Source organism: Lepidothrix coronata, unplaced genomic scaffold (genome assembly GCF_001604755.1).
Source record: "Lepidothrix coronata isolate B3197 unplaced genomic scaffold, Lepidothrix_coronata-1.0 Scaffold28, whole genome shotgun sequence".
NCBI classification, from domain to species: domain Eukaryota; kingdom Metazoa; phylum Chordata; class Aves; order Passeriformes; family Pipridae; genus Lepidothrix; species Lepidothrix coronata.
This window is the reverse complement of record NW_016690208.1, coordinates 4,507,589-4,525,445: the sequence shown is the minus strand read 5'-3', so window position 1 is coordinate 4,525,445 and position 17,857 is coordinate 4,507,589. Positions and strand designations below refer to the sequence as shown.

Genomic DNA, 17,857 nt, shown 5'->3' with positions numbered 1-17,857 from the left:
CAACACATGACTGAGTGGACCCTGGTGCTGTGAGAGCCTCTCCAGGCATCCCCTGGGGTAAATCACCACCACAATATTGAGATGAGTGGGGAAAGGTGGGTTTGTGCCCGGAGGAGCTTGCCCCTTTCCAGGGGTGTGTCCCCATGGCTTTGTCAGATGTCACCAGCTGGGGAAGGACATGCCTGTTCACACTGCTCTTCTCCTGGTTGCAGGGTTCCACGCTGAAGGACGGGACATGTGGTAGGAGGCAGCGCACCCCACTGAAGAGCGAGAGCTGGTCGTGCTGCACAGCCCGGGGTGCTGTGGGAGGGACAGGACATGTGCCACCTCAGCTGCCTCCTCTCGGGACTCCTCCTCATCCTCAGCACCACCAGCACGGATGGCTTTGCCCGGGCAGGGTAAGGCCCCGTTCTGTCTGCACCTCCCAGGTGTGCCCATGTGCATGTCATGGTGAGGCACATCCTCCCCAGGTGAAGAGCCCTCTTTGGCCAGCATGGACATGGGCAGCTCCCCGGGCTGGTCAGGAGGTGGAAAAAGGCTCTGGCAGCCCTTTGCTGGTTGTTTGCTTTGTCACTGAAGCTAAAAAACCTCTCAGAGAAAATGCCCGTTTAGCTCCAGGCAGGGACACAAAGACACTCTGGGCTTTTTGTCCGTGAGAGTCAAAAGGTGATCAGGCCCTGAGCTGTTCAGGAATTATTATTATTGTCTCTTTCAAGCACATCCTTCACAAAAATATTTGTGAAATCTTGCTAGCAATCACAGCAGCTGAGCCTTGTGAAAAAGTTGTCAAAGGAGGATGCAGCTCCCATCAGAAGAGGATGCAGCTCCCAGCTCTGATGGACACAACATTTAGGGGACACGAGTGTGGAATGCCCTGGTGGGCTGGTGCCTGCTGTGCCCTGTGCTCCCCAGGATGGTGCTGTGGCCCATGATCCTGCAAATCCAGCAATTTCCCTTTCCTTTCCGTGAAAAGGGTCTGACCTGGCACTCGGGATCCCAGTACAGGCTGGGCAGGCACAGCTGAGCTCCCACTGCATCAGAGGAAGCCCAGAGCTCGGTGCCCCAGATTCTTCCCCAACCAAGAGGAGCTGGAGCTCAACATCCACCTCTAGATACAGCTCACATTTTCTACAAAGTTTGTTTTTACACTGAAATGCTCCTCCAGCATCAAACCTTTCACATTCTGAAACCACAGCTGAACTCCTCACTCTCACGCACAGGCTGCAACCAGAGCTTTATTCTAAATTTTGCAAAGCAAACAATTGCCATTTAAAAATTGCATTTTCTATAACATTAATCACGAGGCTGAGAGGAGTTCTCTGGAGTTAATGGAAGCCATCTGATGTCCATGCTAATTCCCAGGCTTTTTATTTTAGTTTCTAATTGAGCTGGGAGGCTGAGATGAGGGGATGAGTTCCTCAGTGGGACTGACCTGCTTGGGCTGAAAAATGTTGAAAAAGAGGGTATTTAACTGAGACCACTTTGGCTGTTAACCTTGGGAAAGTTTTTGGCTGGATAACAGTTATCTTAGGAAGGCTGGAGGGCCCCTTTCATCTAGCCTCTATTTTTTTTTGCGGTGAGCCTGACCCTGCCTGTGAAGTCATTAATTTCTTAGTGACCACAGAGGCATCTGTTTCAGGAATGCAAAAGTCTCAGAAAGGAAAAATCCACCCAGAAAGTGAGTGATTTTAGGGGAATGGAGATGATGAATGGAATAAGTAAATAATCCCTAAATCTGAGTCCTGACTGCTCCCCTGGGACAGAGGGACCATGCTGGGTGAATGTTTGAGGAGGCATCAGTGCCTTGGCACAGGGGCAGGGGGGGAAGTGCCTGTACAGCCCAGAGTGCTCCAGATTTGGGCCAGTGCCCCAAAACAGCTTGAAGTGGCCTCCCAGGGCACTGGGGCAATTAGGCACTGCTGTTTCACTCACCCTCTGCAGAGAGGGGCTGTCAGGCCCCGTCCCAGCGGGTGAGATGTGACCCTGTCCCCTCTGCTCAGCCGCAGGGTCTGTGCCGCGGCACCGCAGAGCCGGGCGGGCGCCTACACCGAGTCCCACGTCCAGCCCGTCTACCAGCCCTACCTCACCACCTGCCAGGGCCACCGTGTCTGCAGCACCTACAGGTGAGGGCACTGCCTGTGCCACAGACCTGCTCCCAGTGTGGTAGCAACTGGGGGGGCTGTGGGAGGGGGCAGTCCTGCCTCGATCCAAAGGGACGATGCTCCCAGTGCCTGGTGGTGGGTGCCAGTGCAGGGAATGGGATGGAGGCTTGGGGAAGGTGCTCTGGCACCCAGCTCAGCCCCATCCTTGCATTGCAGGACCATCTACAGAGTTGCCTATCGGCAGAGGTACAGGCAGCTGCCCGAGCCCGTGGCCTCGTGCTGTCCCGGCTGGAGCAGAGCAAACACTCACACGCTCAACTGTAACAGAGGTAAGAGGTTGCTGGACCAGTGCTCATCCCCAGATCCCTCGTGTTCCTGGAGGAAGCCCAGGACCAGTTCTCTCATTCACCAACACTCTGCCTGTCAGGTGGTTTCTCCCTCTAGGAAAGCGTTTAAATTTTAAACATCACAACCAAGTGCAGTTCAATATCTGATTAATTCCCAGCCTTTCTCTGCTGCCTCTTGGGCCTTTTTCCTTTGGGATCGCTCATTACCTCTATAGTTAACAGAGGATAAATAAAGCGAGCAATTCCTTTCCAGATAAATCAGCAGTAATGGAAGAGAAATGCTTTCAGGAGGCCACAAATGCAAACCACAGCAGCAGTCAGTCCATCCCCTGACAAGCTCAGTCCGTCACCCTCCTCCCTCTGTCTTTGCTGCCCCTGGGCTGGTGCTGGTGTGTGTTTTGGGGTGTGCAGTGTGTGTGTTGCATCCAGGGTGGGAGGGGGGAGCTCAGGACCCCCAGAACTGCCGGGTGACGCTGTGCTGGTGTTTCCTCTCACAGCTCTCTGCTGGGTGCCGTGCCAGAACGGCGGGAGCTGCACCTTCCCTGGCAGATGTGCCTGCCCACCCGGCTGGACGGGGAGAGCCTGCCAGACAGGTACTGGCCATGTCACTCCTCTCCCTGCTCCCTGTGCTGCTGCTGGAAGAGCTCGCCTTGGGAAGCATCAGAGCTGCTGCCATGGGGCTTTGGTTGTCCTTTGACCATGCACCGACCCCTTAGTGGGGACAGGGACCAGCACTGTGGCTCCTTACCAGAGCTCGGGACATGCCTGGTGCACACACATGCACAGCTACATGTGTCGCTCCATGGTACTGATGCCTGATGGTCTGGCCAGGAAAGGATGAGAAGCCTGGCTCCCAGGGGAGCTCCCTTTGGCTGCCTCAGTGCTCCCAGCCCTCATGTGCAGTCCTGGCACCCACATTTTCTCTCCGCTTCTGATCAGAGCAAGCAGAGCTGCAAGCACACCAGCAAGAGCCTTTCTGCAGGACAGAAACCTTGTGGGGCTGGCCCGAGGTTGTGTGCTTGTGATCCTCCCTCTCCCAGGCTTTGTAAACTCTCACTGTAAACTAAGACACCCATTTACTGCAGGGACTAAATCTGTAAATATCCAGGGGTGGAAGGGAAGGCTGGCAGTCTTCAGGCACCAGGCTCCTCTCCAGCACAGGAGCAGCCCGATGCTCCTCACAGCACAGGGAAATCGGGCAGGGTGGAGCACACCAGCGGTGCAAAGCCCCTGCCATGGTGTTTCCCAGCTTCTCCCAGCTTTCCACCCTCCTGTGAGGCAGAGGAGTGTGTGGCATTGACCCACGCTGGGCTAGGCAGGGCTGAGCCCATCACTGACAGCTCCAGCTCCAGCACAGGAGGAAAAGATTTTCCCACTGCCTAAAACAGTGCTCGGGCGTGGGAAGCGGTTCAGCTCATTCTGCTTTGTGGGAACAGCTCTAATAACTCCCCCGTGTGAGGAGAGGTTACTGGGTTTTGTACACACTTGAAAGGCTGATGGCTCCTCACCACAGCTGGCTGGAACCAAAACCCTGGCCGTAAATCCAGGATGAGAGCCGGGCGCTGCCTGCGCCTGCCTGGCCAGAGCCGGGACGTTTCTGACCACGGCTTTTGCTTCTGGCTCTGTTGTGGGGGGAGTGGGCAGATGGGAGGAGGCCAGAGCCCTCTCAGGATTAGCACAGGTTTATCCAGCTGGGCTGTCCCAGGTGCTGGTGGTGCTGAGACACCCAGAGCTGTGCCCAGCACAAACACCAGCTCATTCTGGGGACACTTGCTGGAATTCCATTGCAGCCCCCTGTGCCTAAGCCATCTGTGCCCCTCACCCCTATCCCTCCTGCCCTCACTGAGTCATTCCTGTGTTTCAGATGTGGATGAATGTGCCAGCCAGAGCCATGGCTGCAGCCAGCTCTGCGTCAACACAGCCGGGAGCTACCGCTGCACGTGCCAGGATGGCTTTGCCCTCGCTGCTGATGACAAGGACTGCCGGCCCCTGGTGCCAGTGCCCGAGATGGACACCTTCAGCCAAGCAGGTAACCTGTCCCCCCAGTGCAGCCCCAGCTGCTCTGGGCCTTCAGAGAGCTGGGGTTAACACTCAGCATCACTGGCTGGAGCAGCTGTGGCCGGAGAGGGGACAACAGCCAGAGAACCCCTCGGCTTTATTCTCGGTGAACCAGGAGTCCCTCTCCCACCCAAACAACTTCCCCTGCGCACAAATCCATCTGTGAGGGTGACACAGCCTGGCTGTGGCTTGTGGTGTCCGGGATGTGCCTGTTCTCTCCATCACCATCATCGTTCCCACAGGGCAGGTCTGGAGCCTCGAGGAGCGGCGCTGGTGACGGCCCATTATTACTTTTGGTACGCGCTGTGACACTTCAAACTCGTACCGTGAGTAATAATGCGCTGTGGCCAGCACGGGCATCACGCAGCAAACACCTGGGAGAGCAGGGCACCGCCTGCATGTGCCACACCTGCCTTTGTCCCTGTCCTGGGCTCTGAGCAGGATCGACTCCTCGTGCCCACCGTGGGACGGGGCACACTTGGGTGCTCTCTGACAACATGGGTGCCAAAGGCCAGGCTCCACCAGACACCTTGTCCTTCAAGCATCACCCCATTACCTGAAGAATCCCCCACTTTGTTGCAGGTGCTCCAGCAGCAGGAGAAGCCTGTGCCATTAGCAGCTGGACTAGATGCCAGTGCTTGCAGCAGATGTTGAATCCAGCTGATGCTCTGAGGCCTGATTCTGGCAGGGCAGACCCTGGGGGCTCACTGAGAGGGCAGGGGAAAACAGCAGAGCTTGGCCTGAGCCCTGCAGAGATGTCTTTCTCCCCAGCACCTTCCACTTCACCTTGGGCAATGGGCTTTTACTGACTGACGTTCCCCTGGTCACTTTTTCAGGTCCCTCCAACGAAGTGAAGGAAGAAATGAATGACCTGAGGAGCCGAGTGGAAGCGCTGGAGCAGGTGACTTCCAGCACACCCCTCTGCCCTGCCCTGTTGCTGCTCGAGGCTGTGCTGAGCCAGCTCCCACCCCGGGCTGTTCACAGCCAGGGTTTCCCTCTTCCCCAGCTCTATTTTTAACACAGTGCTGGCCTCGGCAGCGATCCCAGCAGCAATCCCAGCTGTGCTCCACGCTGCCGGCAGCACCCACGCCGTGGCTTTTCCAGCCCAGCAGCCCTTTGAACACCACCAAAGCCCCACGAACCTGCCCTGGTGGGTGCTGCATTCCTTCAGGAGGTTCTCCTGGTGTGGGGGGGGACACACTCATGGCTCCTCTTCTCCCTGCAGAAACTCCAGCTGGTGCTGGCCCCTTTCCACAACCTCATGCCATCAGCACCGGAGGACGTCGGCACAGACCCCATCAGTCGACTGTCCCACTCCCTCCAGCAACTGGACAGAATTGACTCCCTGAGTGAGCAGATCTCTTTCCTCGAGGAGCGGCTGGAAACGTGTAAGTGCCTGGAAAATCAGGGCTGAAGGATTTCCCTCCACCCACACTGGCCACAGTGAGCAGATGCGGGCCAGCGAGATCAGTAACACATATGCCACTGTTAATCTAGATCTCCCTCAAGCTCAGCAGCCTGCAATTAATAAAAGATGAACACAAACAGCCCATTAGCTTCATTTCAAAGCCATTTCTGTGGCTGCACCATCTGACTGCCCATGTAGCAGCCAAAAATTGTAAGGTTGGCACAAGGAAACGTGGCTGCAGGGCAGAGCAGAGGGAGCCACTGTGAGCAGTGGGTCACGTCTGGCAATCAGCACCTCGTGGCTGCAGTCCCTTCCTGTATCCTTGTAATTTGGTCCTTAGAAAAGAACTCCCTGCTCTTAGGAAATTAACAGTCCACGAAGTCAATCAGGGAAATTTAGGGAGCGTGCAAAAGTTGGCAGATTTACGAGCCTGGGAAGTTTTGGGCATTTCTTTTTGAAGCCTACAGACCAAGCAGTGCACCAGAGAGGGTCTCCAGAGTAGCAAACTGAGCAAGAGACCTCAGTGAGAGTTGCCATGGGTGAAGTGGCTGGAGGTGGGGGGGTCCAGCCTGGCATGTCCCCCCATGGCACCACAGAGAGGGGCAGCATCCCCTCATGGCCCTGTGGTGCTCTGGAGAGTGGCAGTTTGACTCCAAGCAGAGCACAACCATGTGAACACTTTATTTTGATAGGGAGCTCTTTGCAGCTCATTTTCCCATTAAATAATTCCAGAAACTAGGCATGGCTGGGCCAGCTCAGGAGCTGGTGTGCAGCAACAGCCCGGAGCTTGTGGCAGGAGACTCAAGGGAAACTGGTTCAGGGCATATCCAGTCCCAGTTCACTGCTTTCAGTAATGGCTTAGATGGAAAAGAATTCAAAGAACTTGTTTGAAGACAAAGTAGCTGCAAATAGACACTTAAAAAGCATCTCAGAAAGGGGTAATTATCAGAACCATGGAGTGTTCCAGCAGACTGAGTTTCCTAGTAGTGCTCTGTACATATTATTAGTGACAGCACTGAGGAATGTGAGCAGTATCACAAGGTAACATGGATTTATTCCAAGGGATGACTCCAAAGTGCTGAAATTAATTTTTGCCAAGCCTGCTCCAGCAAGCAAAACTTGTTTTTGTTCCTTTTCATGGTCTTGCAAAGTCCCTGGAGGACACAAAACTGTCCTGTCATACTCCAGCAAGCCCTGGGGCTCGCAGGGCATCCCATGGAGTTACTCAGCCATCCACGTTCTGTGCCTGGTGAAGCATTTCACAACTGAATGCTACAGTAAAACTGCACTCCCCAATTAGCTGCTCAGTGGGGGTGTGTGTAAGGACCAAGAAAAACTACTTTCTCTTTAAACCACCAGCAAAGGCACCAGAGGAGAGCTCTTGAAGCCATAACCCCTTTGGCCCCTCTAAGTCTGAATTAGCCCTGATCCAGCACAGACTGTCACTGTTACTGTCACTGGCTTTGGGACACTGCACACAGGGCCCAGGCAAGGACTGTGACACACCAGGGAGGTGAGAGTGACACTCCCTAGTGTGGTGGGACAGAGTCAGCCTAGGGTTGTTTGCCAAAGGGAAAGCTGCAAGTGTGGGTGATATTCACAGAGGTTTAAGGTCAATCTGCTTGGGAAAGAGACAAACCAAACCCAGGCTACGGATGTTGCTGAATTGTTTCTTTTTTTCCATCTTCCCAGGTTCCTGCAAGAACGAACTCTAGCTGAACACCCGAGGCCTTGGAACAAGCTGAGTGCATCCGCAGCTCTTATCTCACTCTCCAGCCCCAGGCTGGGGACAAAGCCACATCATCTACAGGAAGGCACAGGGTACCAGGAGAAGGCTGGTTTCCCATCAGCATCTCCATAATTTTCTCTTCCAGCTCACCTTATCAAAGGTCACGCAGTTACTTCCAAACTGGATTCCGAGCCCTCCACATCTCCCCCCTTTCCTGCTGGAGAGGCAGCAAATAAATGCCTTACCTCGTGCCACGAGTGCCTGGCTGTGCCAGACTGCCTGTGTGTGAAGCTGAGTTTGTTTAGCTTTGCCTGGCTTTTCCTTAGCATTATGCCAGGCCGTGCTCTCCCAGGGAGCAGTGGGCACAGGGCTGGCTATGCTGCCTGCCCTGCAGAGCACAGGCCTGGCCCGAGCAGGGCAGTGCTTCCCCACACTGCCCCGACTTGCTGTCACGTGGAAAAGGTGGGGACAAGTCCTTGCAGCCCCGAGATGTCACGGCAGGGGACAGGTGCACATGGTCCCTGCACTGGGTACAGGGAGTGGGTGCCCATCCCTGTGGTTTGGGGAGTAGAAGCCCTTCTGCCTGGGGGGCACAGGGAGAGACAGGGACCCCCCACTGCCCCTCAATCACCAAACCCCCTCCCTGCAAGAGCTGAGGGATCAACACCCCACATCCTCCTCCCTCAGCTCCGACACAAGACCAGGAGGCTCCTTTATTTAAATAATCATAGGTGTAATTTTTTTTTGTAAAGCACATAACATCCTCAACCCAATTAAAAGTGAACAGCAGACGACTGCACACAGAGGCACTGCTCCCTCCTCCCAGGAGAAGTCAGACATGGTTACCATCCCTCAGGAGCCCTCCCAGGGCCCTCCTGGGTTTACCCTCCATGGCAGCCCTTTATCTGCCACTCTCACAAAGTGCTGGTTTGGTTCCCATCCTCCCACCCCGACCCATCCCACAGAGGGTCTGACCCCTGAGTCTGTACCATAAGGCCCCTCCAATAAAGCCCCTGCCAGCACCAGCTCGGCCCAAGGGCTCCCTCCACAGAATTCCCTGCCTTTCCCAGTTGAGGCTTTAACCCCAAAATACCATATAACTGCGATTCCACTAACACAGGCTGCAAAAGCTGGTCGTGTTGGTTACCTGAGTAGCCCCAGGTGGCTCATCCCAAGGTCCCCTGTGCCATGAACAGCAGAGCTAAAGGTAAAGGAACCATGGACCTGACCCAGCCTTTGAGGGCATCAACACTTCCACAGCTCCCAGTGAGGGATCCAGGAGCTCTGTTGGTCCATCCATCACCCCAAAGCACAGGGGAACCCCCTTTATCTGACCGGGAAAGGAATTCATGTCCCCAAAAGGGAGAGGTGAAGCCTCCCAAGCCCCGTTCCAGCTGCAGCTCACCCACCCTGTGGCTCCGAGGGGGTTTTACAATCCTCGGAGAGCGGCAGAGATACGCGGGACAGGCACCATCTTTCGGCCGGTGCTGACCATGACAAGTGACAAAACGAGCCCGACAGAGCCCTTTGCATCTGTAAGGGGGCACTGCAGGCACCGGGATTGTGGCCAGGCTGAGCCACCACCACGGCAGGGAGCTGCCAGCAGTTTCCCAAAACAAGATGCGGCTGGCATCTCAAGGAGACAGGCCCGTGAGTCCCGCTGTGCCGGGTGGCAGTACTCTGGGCTGTCCGGGGGGGACACTGCATTCCCAGCACTGCTGAAAAGCCAAATCTGCATTTTCACCCAATTCTCGGCCCTCTCTGAGCATCAAGGTTGTGCAGATACAAACTGCTGCCTGGTGGTTTCCATCTGGGACATCACAGGGCTGAGCCTGCAGGAACACACGTGCAGGGACACTCACGTGAGGCAGAGCCCAGGCTCCAGCCAGGTTTTTGCTGTCACCCCATGCCAGCTGCCTGAGCTGGCGGAACTCACCCCTCTGGTCATTGAGCCCTTTGGTAGCACAAGTTTGATGCCTGAGAAATTCAGAAAAAGGAGACGTTTCGTAGTGAGAAAATGAACCCATAAGACAAATCCGCTCGAAGGGAAACCTCAGTGCTGGCTTGACACCCTGTGTGTGCCAGTCCACGGTGTTCCCAGAGTTAGAAGTCACTGCAGAGGAAGAGAAGTTCCTTCAGTATTTGGCAACAACAAACAAGTCCCTTCAGCCACCACCACACGGTGACATCACTGGAGAAGCCTCTAGGACGAGTCCTTGGCCTCGCTTGGACGGCCCGACAGCCTGAAGAGGGTCTCCCTCATGGTGCAGAAGCATCTGTCAGTGAGGTCGGTGACATCGTCTGATGTCAGGCCTTTGGTCTCTATTGGGGGCAGAACCTCCACCTTGATTTTGCCTGGGAACAAGAGAGGAGCCCGTGAGAAACCCACATGCCACAGGAGCTCTGTTCCCTGCTCTGCTCCCTGCCCTGGGCAGTCCCAGCATAGCCCTCATCCCGTCTCAGGGCTTCAGGCATCCATCCCTGGAGTGCAGGCAGAGGCTGATCTGTGGTTAGACCAAGAGCTGTGCCAAGTAGAATATTCCCCTTGTGCCCCAAATTGCCACCCCAGCCAGAGCCTGCCCAGAAAAGGAGAGGTGGTATCCAATCTTTAATGAAAACATCCCTCAGTGTATTTAATTACAGCCTTTCCTGAACTAACCCAGCCCAGGCTCTGGTGCCAAGTGCTTTGAACTGAGTCCAAACATCTCCCAGCGGGACTCCTCCTGTTCACCCCAGCTCTGCTTCCCTCCCACACCCTTGTGAACCAGATCTCCACAGGAGACAACATCAACACTGTCTCCAAGTGACTCTTTGGTACCTGATGTAAACAGTTTCGTCTTTGGGTTATAGAAGGTGGTGAAGGAGGAATACACCACAGGGATCACGGGGACCTTGGGGAAGGAAAGAAAAAGAGGAGTTACTTGCACTGCAGCAACTCAGGGCTGGCCAGAGACAGGCAGCAAATCCCACACAGCAGAGCTGACCTGGCCTGGCTCTCAGACACACAGGGCACACACAGCAAGACTCACTTCCAAAGGCTGGGACAATTAGGAGTCAAACAGGATCAAAACCACTCCCCAGCAACTCAAGGCACAGGGATACTCAAAGAACTAGGCCCAAGTTCCACTTCAGTCTCAGGTCAGCACTGGCTTTTAGGGCTCCTCATCCCAAGCCAGGCTTCAAAGCTTGGGTATTGTCTGTCCTGCAAACAAACACTGCAGGATGCCTGTTCTGCCAGGCCCTGCCTGCTGTACCAGCACGTGTCTGGGGCAGGGCAGTTGCTGTGCCTTCAGCTTCTAAGAAAAGGAGTCATCAGTTGCCATCAATTGCTCCCAGGGAAGCTTCAGGCAGAGCCAGGGCCAGGAGGGCAGGCACAGAGTCGTTATTCCATGCTGATAACACAGACAGGATCTACAGTAGGTGACTCAGGGGGGTGTAGCAGAGGCGGGTACCAGTTCCACTGACATCCTTCCCTTCCAGCAGCTGCCAGGCCCTGCCTTGGCTGCGTCACCAAGGCAGGAATGGGGATGGTACAACACAGGCTGCACCCTGGGCTTAGCTAGTCGATCTCAGCAAGAGATCTGGCACCTACTCCCTTCTCCAGAATCCCTGCTGTAACATCTCTCCTAGGGAAACCAATTTCCCCTGAGGCCTCGAATCATCCCAGTCCCTGGCACACTGCCCCAGTGCCCTGCCCAGGCAAGCAGCCCCCTCTGAGAGCATGGACAGCTCTGGCTGGCTGAAATCAAGGAGCTGTTTGCCTGCTCCCCCACTGACTGCTCATGGATGTTGTCATTTTGGGGAAAAAAGACATACCAAGAAGTGCCATATGGCCATCAGTGAGGGAGCAGCTATTTCCACACAGAGCAAGCCCAGATGTTGCTATAAAGCATGAGCATTAACAATCCTGAATCAACTCTGCCCTATTGCAACCTGGGGGATTGAGAAATGCATCGACAGCTTTGGGATTCCCCAGGAAAGCACCCACTGAGCTCCCTTCCCGGAAGGAGCTCTGGGCTGCAGCCATGCCCCCAGGAGCCCCTGGGCACAGGCACTGCCAGGAAAGCCTGGAGTGAGGGTCAAGTGTGCCTGCCCTGCAGATGGAACACTGGGACTGGGGCAGGCAGGAGAGAGAAAAGGCAGCTCTCCACTGCCTGCAGCCGCCTGTCCCCAGGGTCAGGTCACTCCCACAGGGGATGGAAAAGGCTCTTGGCTCCTTCTGGGCAGCACTTCTGACACCTAACAGTGGTTTACCTGGGGAGGTGTTACCTGGGAACCTGAGAGCAAATAAACCACACACTGCATGACCAGCCTGGAATGCCACTGCAAAAGCACTCAGGGTGCCTGTGCAGAGGCAGAGCACTGTTACCTGTGCCTGGACAGCGAGGTGAAATGCTCCTTTCTTGAATGGCAGCAAATCCCCAGTGCAGTTCCTTGTGCCCTCTGGGTACACCCACACCTTCAGCTGCACATGGGAGAGACAAGGCTTAACTCCAGCAATCCACCTGCAGTGCCCCGAGCTGCCAGCCAGCTTTGCCAAGAGCTGCAGGTGGCTGTGACTCCAGGTCAGCCAGCACCAGGAGTTCCACATGCCCCCGTGCCACCCCGGGGTGCCCAGACACAGGCCACCCCACCGAGCCCCACGGCCACACTCACGTTCTCATTTGCCATGGTCTTGGCAACCTCAGCCATCACCATCTTGGCGCTGCTGGTGCTCTTCCTGTTGATGAAGATGACGCCGCCGAGGTAGATGATGAGCCCCACGGTGCCCGTGTACATCAGCTCCTTCTTGCCCACCTGGACACAGTTGTCAGGCAGGATCTCCATCAGCCCTAATGGGATGGCAGAGGGCAAGACCCAGCAGTCACCCTGCCTGCCTGCACCTCAGGTGGGACAGGGACACGAGCTGAGGTTGGGAGGGGACAGGGAAAGGCTGATGCCTTGTTTCAATCCTGGCTTCCACTGCCACCAGCAGAGCAGGAGACTTGGCACACAGCAGTGTTAGTGGAGCAGGGTGGCTGCAGGTGACAGCAAGAACCTCCCAGAGGCAGCTCAGCCCTCAGTCCCAGGGAGCCCAGAAGGGCCACTGACACACATGCTGGGCCAGCCAGGCCACCAGCAAGGCAGGGATGTAAAAGGGAGCTGGGAAACACCTGAGGGGCAGCAGTACCTGGGGTGCTGCACAAGTGTGGGATTGCTCAGAGCAAGGGGAGACCCTTTCCACGTCCAGCACTGACAGGGAAGCTGGACCAGCTGGCTCTGTAGCACAGACTGGCCAGGGCAGGGGCTGCTTGGCCAGGACACACGAGCAGGACTTCTCTGATGGTGAACAGAACTGTTCCTTCCCTCCCACCAGCTGCTCACCCATCATGTCAAGGATGCTCTGATGGTTGGACACAATGATAGCAGGGCCCTCCACCTCGAAGTTCTCCAGCCCCTTCACCTCAAACCTCAGGCCAAAGAAATACTTGAAGGTCTTGACCACAGCTTTGATGATTCTGTGGAAGAGAAGAGCAGTCAGTCATGGGGTAGGGGGGTGACAGGAGCTGCTACACCCAGGGTGGGTTGGGAAAGACAAGAAGAACTCTAGGACAGAGAACCTTCAGTCTTATTTGCCCTTGGGTCCACCCAGATGTCTGCCCTTCATGGTCGCACATGCTCAAGGTACTTCAGTTGCATGCCAAGTCCTCTCCACTCCTAGTGTGGGAATTTTACTGGAAGCCTGAGGGAAGCTGATTGTAATTTTGAGGCTGGTTCAGCCAGACTCAGTAGCCCATGCTTCCTTTAAGCTGACAGCATCAGCTCACAACAGGCTCTTTGGAAATGGCAAGCCCAGCCTAGTGCAGCTGTGAGAGCCTTGCAAAGAGGGCGCACTGGAAACCCTCCAAAGTCCAGGAGAGGGGACATTGTTTTCAGCACTGGATAAAGGACCACTCCTCCTGCAGCCAGTCCCAGCTATGGAATGCTGTTCTTTTTGCCTGTGCCATGGCTCTGGACTGCTCCAGTGCCACCAGTGTCTTCCTCTTGCAATCAGTGCCCCCCCACCAAGCTGTTCAAACAGTTCTCCCAGGAGCTGCCACTCCCCAGCACGCAGGGATCAGCCCTCACACCCAACACCCAAGGAAGGCTCTGCCCGTTCTGCTCCTCGCAGTGCTGGAAGACACTGCTCAATGATACAAACAAACCTGGAGTGCCATCACTTCATGGGAGTCCAAGAGAGGAGGGGAATGGAGGTGAGAGACACTTCCCTGCACAACCCAAGGATGTGAGCAGCAATCAGGATGCTCCCCACGCAGCTTGGCAGAGGCCCGGTGCCCCCCGGCAAACACATCTTCAAGCTTTTGCCTGTCAGTTCCCTTCCCCAGTGGATCTACAGGTCTGACAAAGCTCCCAGCTCTTCCCAGGGCTGGGGGCCCGGCTGGGAGACACTGGCAGCTCCACTCAGCCGTGCCAACACATGGAGCAGGCTGCCATGCCCTTGCCAAGCGCACCCAGCCCAGGCCCACTGGCCGAGCCCCTGCCAGCCCATGGCAGCAGGGCCCATCTGTGCCACCCCCAGGCAGGTGGGACCTGGGGACCCTCCAACTGGGTCAAAGGACACAGCCAGAAGCTGGCAGAACACAGGGGCTATTTTGGGCAGGGGAGCAGCCATTTACCAGGACAGGTGGCAGAGGAAACTTGCACGTGAGCAAAGCTCCCAAGAACAGCCACCAGCTCTGCTCTGCTCTCCCCCAGAGCTGATTCAGGAGCTGACCTGCCCTCCAGCAAGCACCTGGATGTCCTGCCTCAGGGACACCTTCTCCCTGGCAGACAGGGGATGGAGCTTTCCTCCCTACAGGAGGAGACAGAGGGACAGTGTCAGCTTTGCCAGCCCACCACAGGATCCAACTGAAGATCTGTGCAGCACCATCCTCCTGGGAAGCATCCTTGTCACCCAGAGCAGGAGGTGAGCACCTGGACAGCACCTCATCCTGGCTTGGCAGCAGCTCCCAGCATCTGCTCTCCAAAAGTATCCACATCCCTGCCATCTGCTCTTGAGCCACATGACTTTCCCCAGCTTGCTCCTACCCACAGTGGGGTTCCCATCTCTGTGGGGTGTCCTGCCATGCAGACCATCCAGGCATTGGCTTTGACACTGGAGTTCAGGCCAGGCCAATGCCCCCGGGTGACACTGTTATCAGTCCTCAGTTCAACTCGCTCCAAAGGTCATGGCCACACCCAGGGAAAGGACACAGGGAGGTGTATGGAATGCAGAGCTCCAGAGCTCCATGGGCCTGCTCCAAGGTTCTGGGGGTGTAGCTCAGGTGAAGAGACGAGGCTGCCGGTGAGAAGAGGCAGGGTGACACGAACCAGTGAGGTCATGGGGGATGCCATGCCACCGGGCTGACCTAAATCACACTTCTCCTCCCTTCTGACTGCCAACCAAAAACGAGGTCACTGCTCTGGAAGTCACACTGCTCAGTGGCTGCTGGGAGAGGCTGGTTACACATTACTCAAGAGCAACCATCCGGCTTCCTCCTGCCAGTCCAGAGCCAGTGTTTCCTTGCACAAGATATGGTGTGAGCCACTGAAAGAGGCAAAGGGGCAGAGCTCAGAGCAGTGACCAGCAGCCCTGCTGAGCTGCCCACGTCATCCACAGGGTTAAGAGGATGGATCCGACCCTCCTCAAACCCCAGAAACAGCTTCTCTCTTGGTATAAACGATCCAGACTTGGTGCAGCCAAAGCTGCAGAGAGCTGTAAATCCGGTGTACATAATGCCAGATGCAAAGAGTACAAAAATAAGAGGGAATGTGGCTTTTCAATGCATCCATAACAGTCTGAGTGTGAAAACCAGCAGCCCCCAGATTCACGTGCTGTGCTCCACAGGCTATCCCAGAGGCCTGTTTGGGATACTCTGATTTTCAAGGTCTAAGGAAATCTGCTTACCAGATTTGAAGCCCTTACGAGAGGTTTCACCACTAGATAAACAGCTCTATCTCTATCAGACGCCCAGGGCAACCTCTTCCAAGCCACACCAGCTTGGCACTGGAGCCAGGAGCACAGCAAGAACGGGGTGTTCTGCGCCAGACAGTGACACTGTTATCACTGTCTGTCCACCAGCACATGCTCTGCTCCAGCCTCCTTTCTCAAGCTGGAATAAGCAGACTGGGATGTTGGAGAAATAAGGAACTTGCTGGATCACCTCGGCCACAGACCTCCCAAGGGCTGGGATCCATCACAAGGATCATCAGCCAGTGCCAGCATGTGATTCTGGCAAAAACTCAGCTCAGAGTTTCAAAATGAGGCATTATCCAATGCAAGAAGTTCTTGTTCCCAAATAATTCCTTTAAGTTTACAGAAAATTTAGAGGGTTTATTTCTGGGGAGGAATTAAAAGGAGAGCATCTCTATCACTGACATCATAAATTCTCCCAGCTGCAAAGATGGTTGTGCATTAGAGAGCTGCTCCTGAATGAGCCAAGGCAACCAAAGCTGGAGACAGGGATAGGCAGGAGATTCCAGAGCAAACTGCTGTTTCCAGAGCCTGGGACCACAGTACAGGCTGGGGTGGGCAGGGCAGAGCCCTCAAGGCAGCACATCAGTGCCCTGTGCCCACTCACTCTGCCCTGAGCCCTTCCTGTGAGAGCCACACTGCAAAGCAAAGTCCAGCTCCACCTGCTGAGACGCTGCCCAACCTTCGATCCAAAAGGATGTAATAAGGCTACAGGGCTCCCCTTTCCCCTGCATCCATATAACCCGGCCTGGATATGGAGGTGAAAAGTTGCCTATGGGATTGCAAATCCAGGAAACGGAGTTGTCCTGTGCTGCCAGCAGAAGTGCCATCTCTGCCCTTAAAATGTGCCTTGGCACGTAGAGGAGCTGCTGGACGAGAGCAGCTCCTCAGCCCCTGCCCCGGGCGTCCTGTCAGGACACACGGGCTGACAGCAGCTGCACGGCTGCCCTGCTGCCGGCTCCGGGCAGCACATGGCACCCTGCCGGGCACGGCCTCTGCCTCGGCACGGAGGAAACACCCCGAACACAACCACGGAGTCGTCAGGGTTGGAAGGGGGGGGATCACCCAGTCCCAGCCCTCCGCCGGGGCAGGGTCACGCACTGCAGGTGACACAGGAATGCACCCAGGTGGGTTTGGAATGTTTCCAGAGAGGGAAAATTCACGACCTCCCTGCGCAGCCTGCTCAGCGCTCTGCCACCCTCAAACACTGCCGTCCTGTAGCTTCCCCCCCCCTCAAAAAAAACCCACCCCGTGCGGGGTCTGGACCTTCCAGGCACCTCATCCCCAAAGGCGGCTCGCTGGGGGCGAGGGCTCAGCCACGGCCACGCCACGAGCCAAGAGGGGACCCCGGCCGATGTAACAGAGGCCGCCACCACCCCACCAAGCGCTCCGGGGCTGACCCCGATGTCCCCATCGTGTGTCTCACCCGACAACCCCCGTGCCCCCTCACTCACCTCATGTTCTTGACGGTGCGGCCGCCGTTGACCAGCAGGCAGGCGGCGGCCGCCAGCGCCGAGGACACCAGGCACAGCACGCAGTAGAAGCCGATGCGCAGCGCGAAGTTGACGGCGGGGCTGAGCTCCATGAGGACGTGGAGCAACAGCAGCACCGCCGTGCCACACACCAGCCACCCCAGCTCCATGACGGGCTCCACCCGAAGGAACTCCTGCCGCCACCACTGCCGCCTCCTCCCCGAAAAGCCCGGGCTGAGCCCGCCTTATGTGGGCGGCACGTCCCGCCCCGCCGCTCCCTCAGCGGGGCGGGACGGGCGCCCGGGGAATGTCCCTCCGGGAGCGGGGTGCCTTCTTGGGGGGGAAGGTCCCTCATGGAAGGGGGGTCCCTCGTGGGGAGGGAAGGTCCCTCTTGGAGGGGGGTTCTCTCGTGGTGCTGTGCCGGTCTGGGTGCCCCATGGCACGGTGGGCGCTCAGGGAATGTCCCCCACGGAAAGGGGTCCCGTCGTGGTGCTGTGTGGGTCTGAGTGGCCCATGGCAGGGTGAGGAGGGAGTTTGGTCCTTCATGGAGCCCTGTGGGGGTTTGGGACCCTCACGGTGCCATGTGGGGTTTTTTACTCCTTCAGTGGTGCTATGGAAAGTCTTTGGGTTCCCCTTGTGCTGTGGGGGGATTTATGTCCCTCAGGGCACTGTGTGCGATGTCAGGATTGTTATGGAGCCCTGTGGGGGTTTGGGACTCTCATGATGTGGTGTAAGAGGTTTGGGTCTC

At 56.3% G+C, this 17,857-nt stretch overlaps 2 protein-coding genes across 6 annotated transcripts in view; one reads left to right on the top strand and one right to left on the bottom strand.

Annotated features, from left to right (window-relative positions):
• The window catches only part of EGFL7 (EGF like domain multiple 7), a 17,043-nt gene extending 9,116 nt beyond the window's left edge, over positions 1-7,927 (top strand). For 3 of the 5 annotated variants that reach the window (XM_017810283.1, XM_017810282.1, XM_017810284.1), the window contains 8 exons: positions 213-398; positions 2,001-2,123; positions 2,319-2,431; positions 2,947-3,042; positions 4,314-4,478; positions 5,344-5,408; positions 5,733-5,893; positions 7,608-7,927. In XM_017810283.1, the coding sequence (XP_017665772.1) occupies positions 319-398; positions 2,001-2,123; positions 2,319-2,431; positions 2,947-3,042; positions 4,314-4,478; positions 5,344-5,408; positions 5,733-5,893; positions 7,608-7,776 (972 nt within the window). In that variant the 5' untranslated portion in view covers positions 213-318 and the 3' untranslated portion in view covers positions 7,777-7,927. The other 2 variants (XM_017810286.1, XM_017810285.1) reach the window with 2 other exon arrangements.
• A 454-nt stretch (positions 7,928-8,381) lies between these two features.
• On the bottom strand, positions 8,382-17,342 carry AGPAT2 (1-acylglycerol-3-phosphate O-acyltransferase 2). The gene is made up of 6 exons (XM_017810287.1): positions 17,092-17,342; positions 13,009-13,142; positions 12,301-12,476; positions 12,014-12,109; positions 10,463-10,535; positions 8,382-9,999 (listed from the first exon to the last, which is right to left on the bottom strand). The coding sequence occupies exons 1-6, from the start codon at positions 17,277-17,279 to the stop codon at positions 9,848-9,850; spliced, it is 819 nt and encodes a 272-aa protein (XP_017665776.1). The 5' UTR covers positions 17,280-17,342; the 3' UTR covers positions 8,382-9,847.
• Positions 17,343-17,857: the final 515 nt, after the last annotated feature.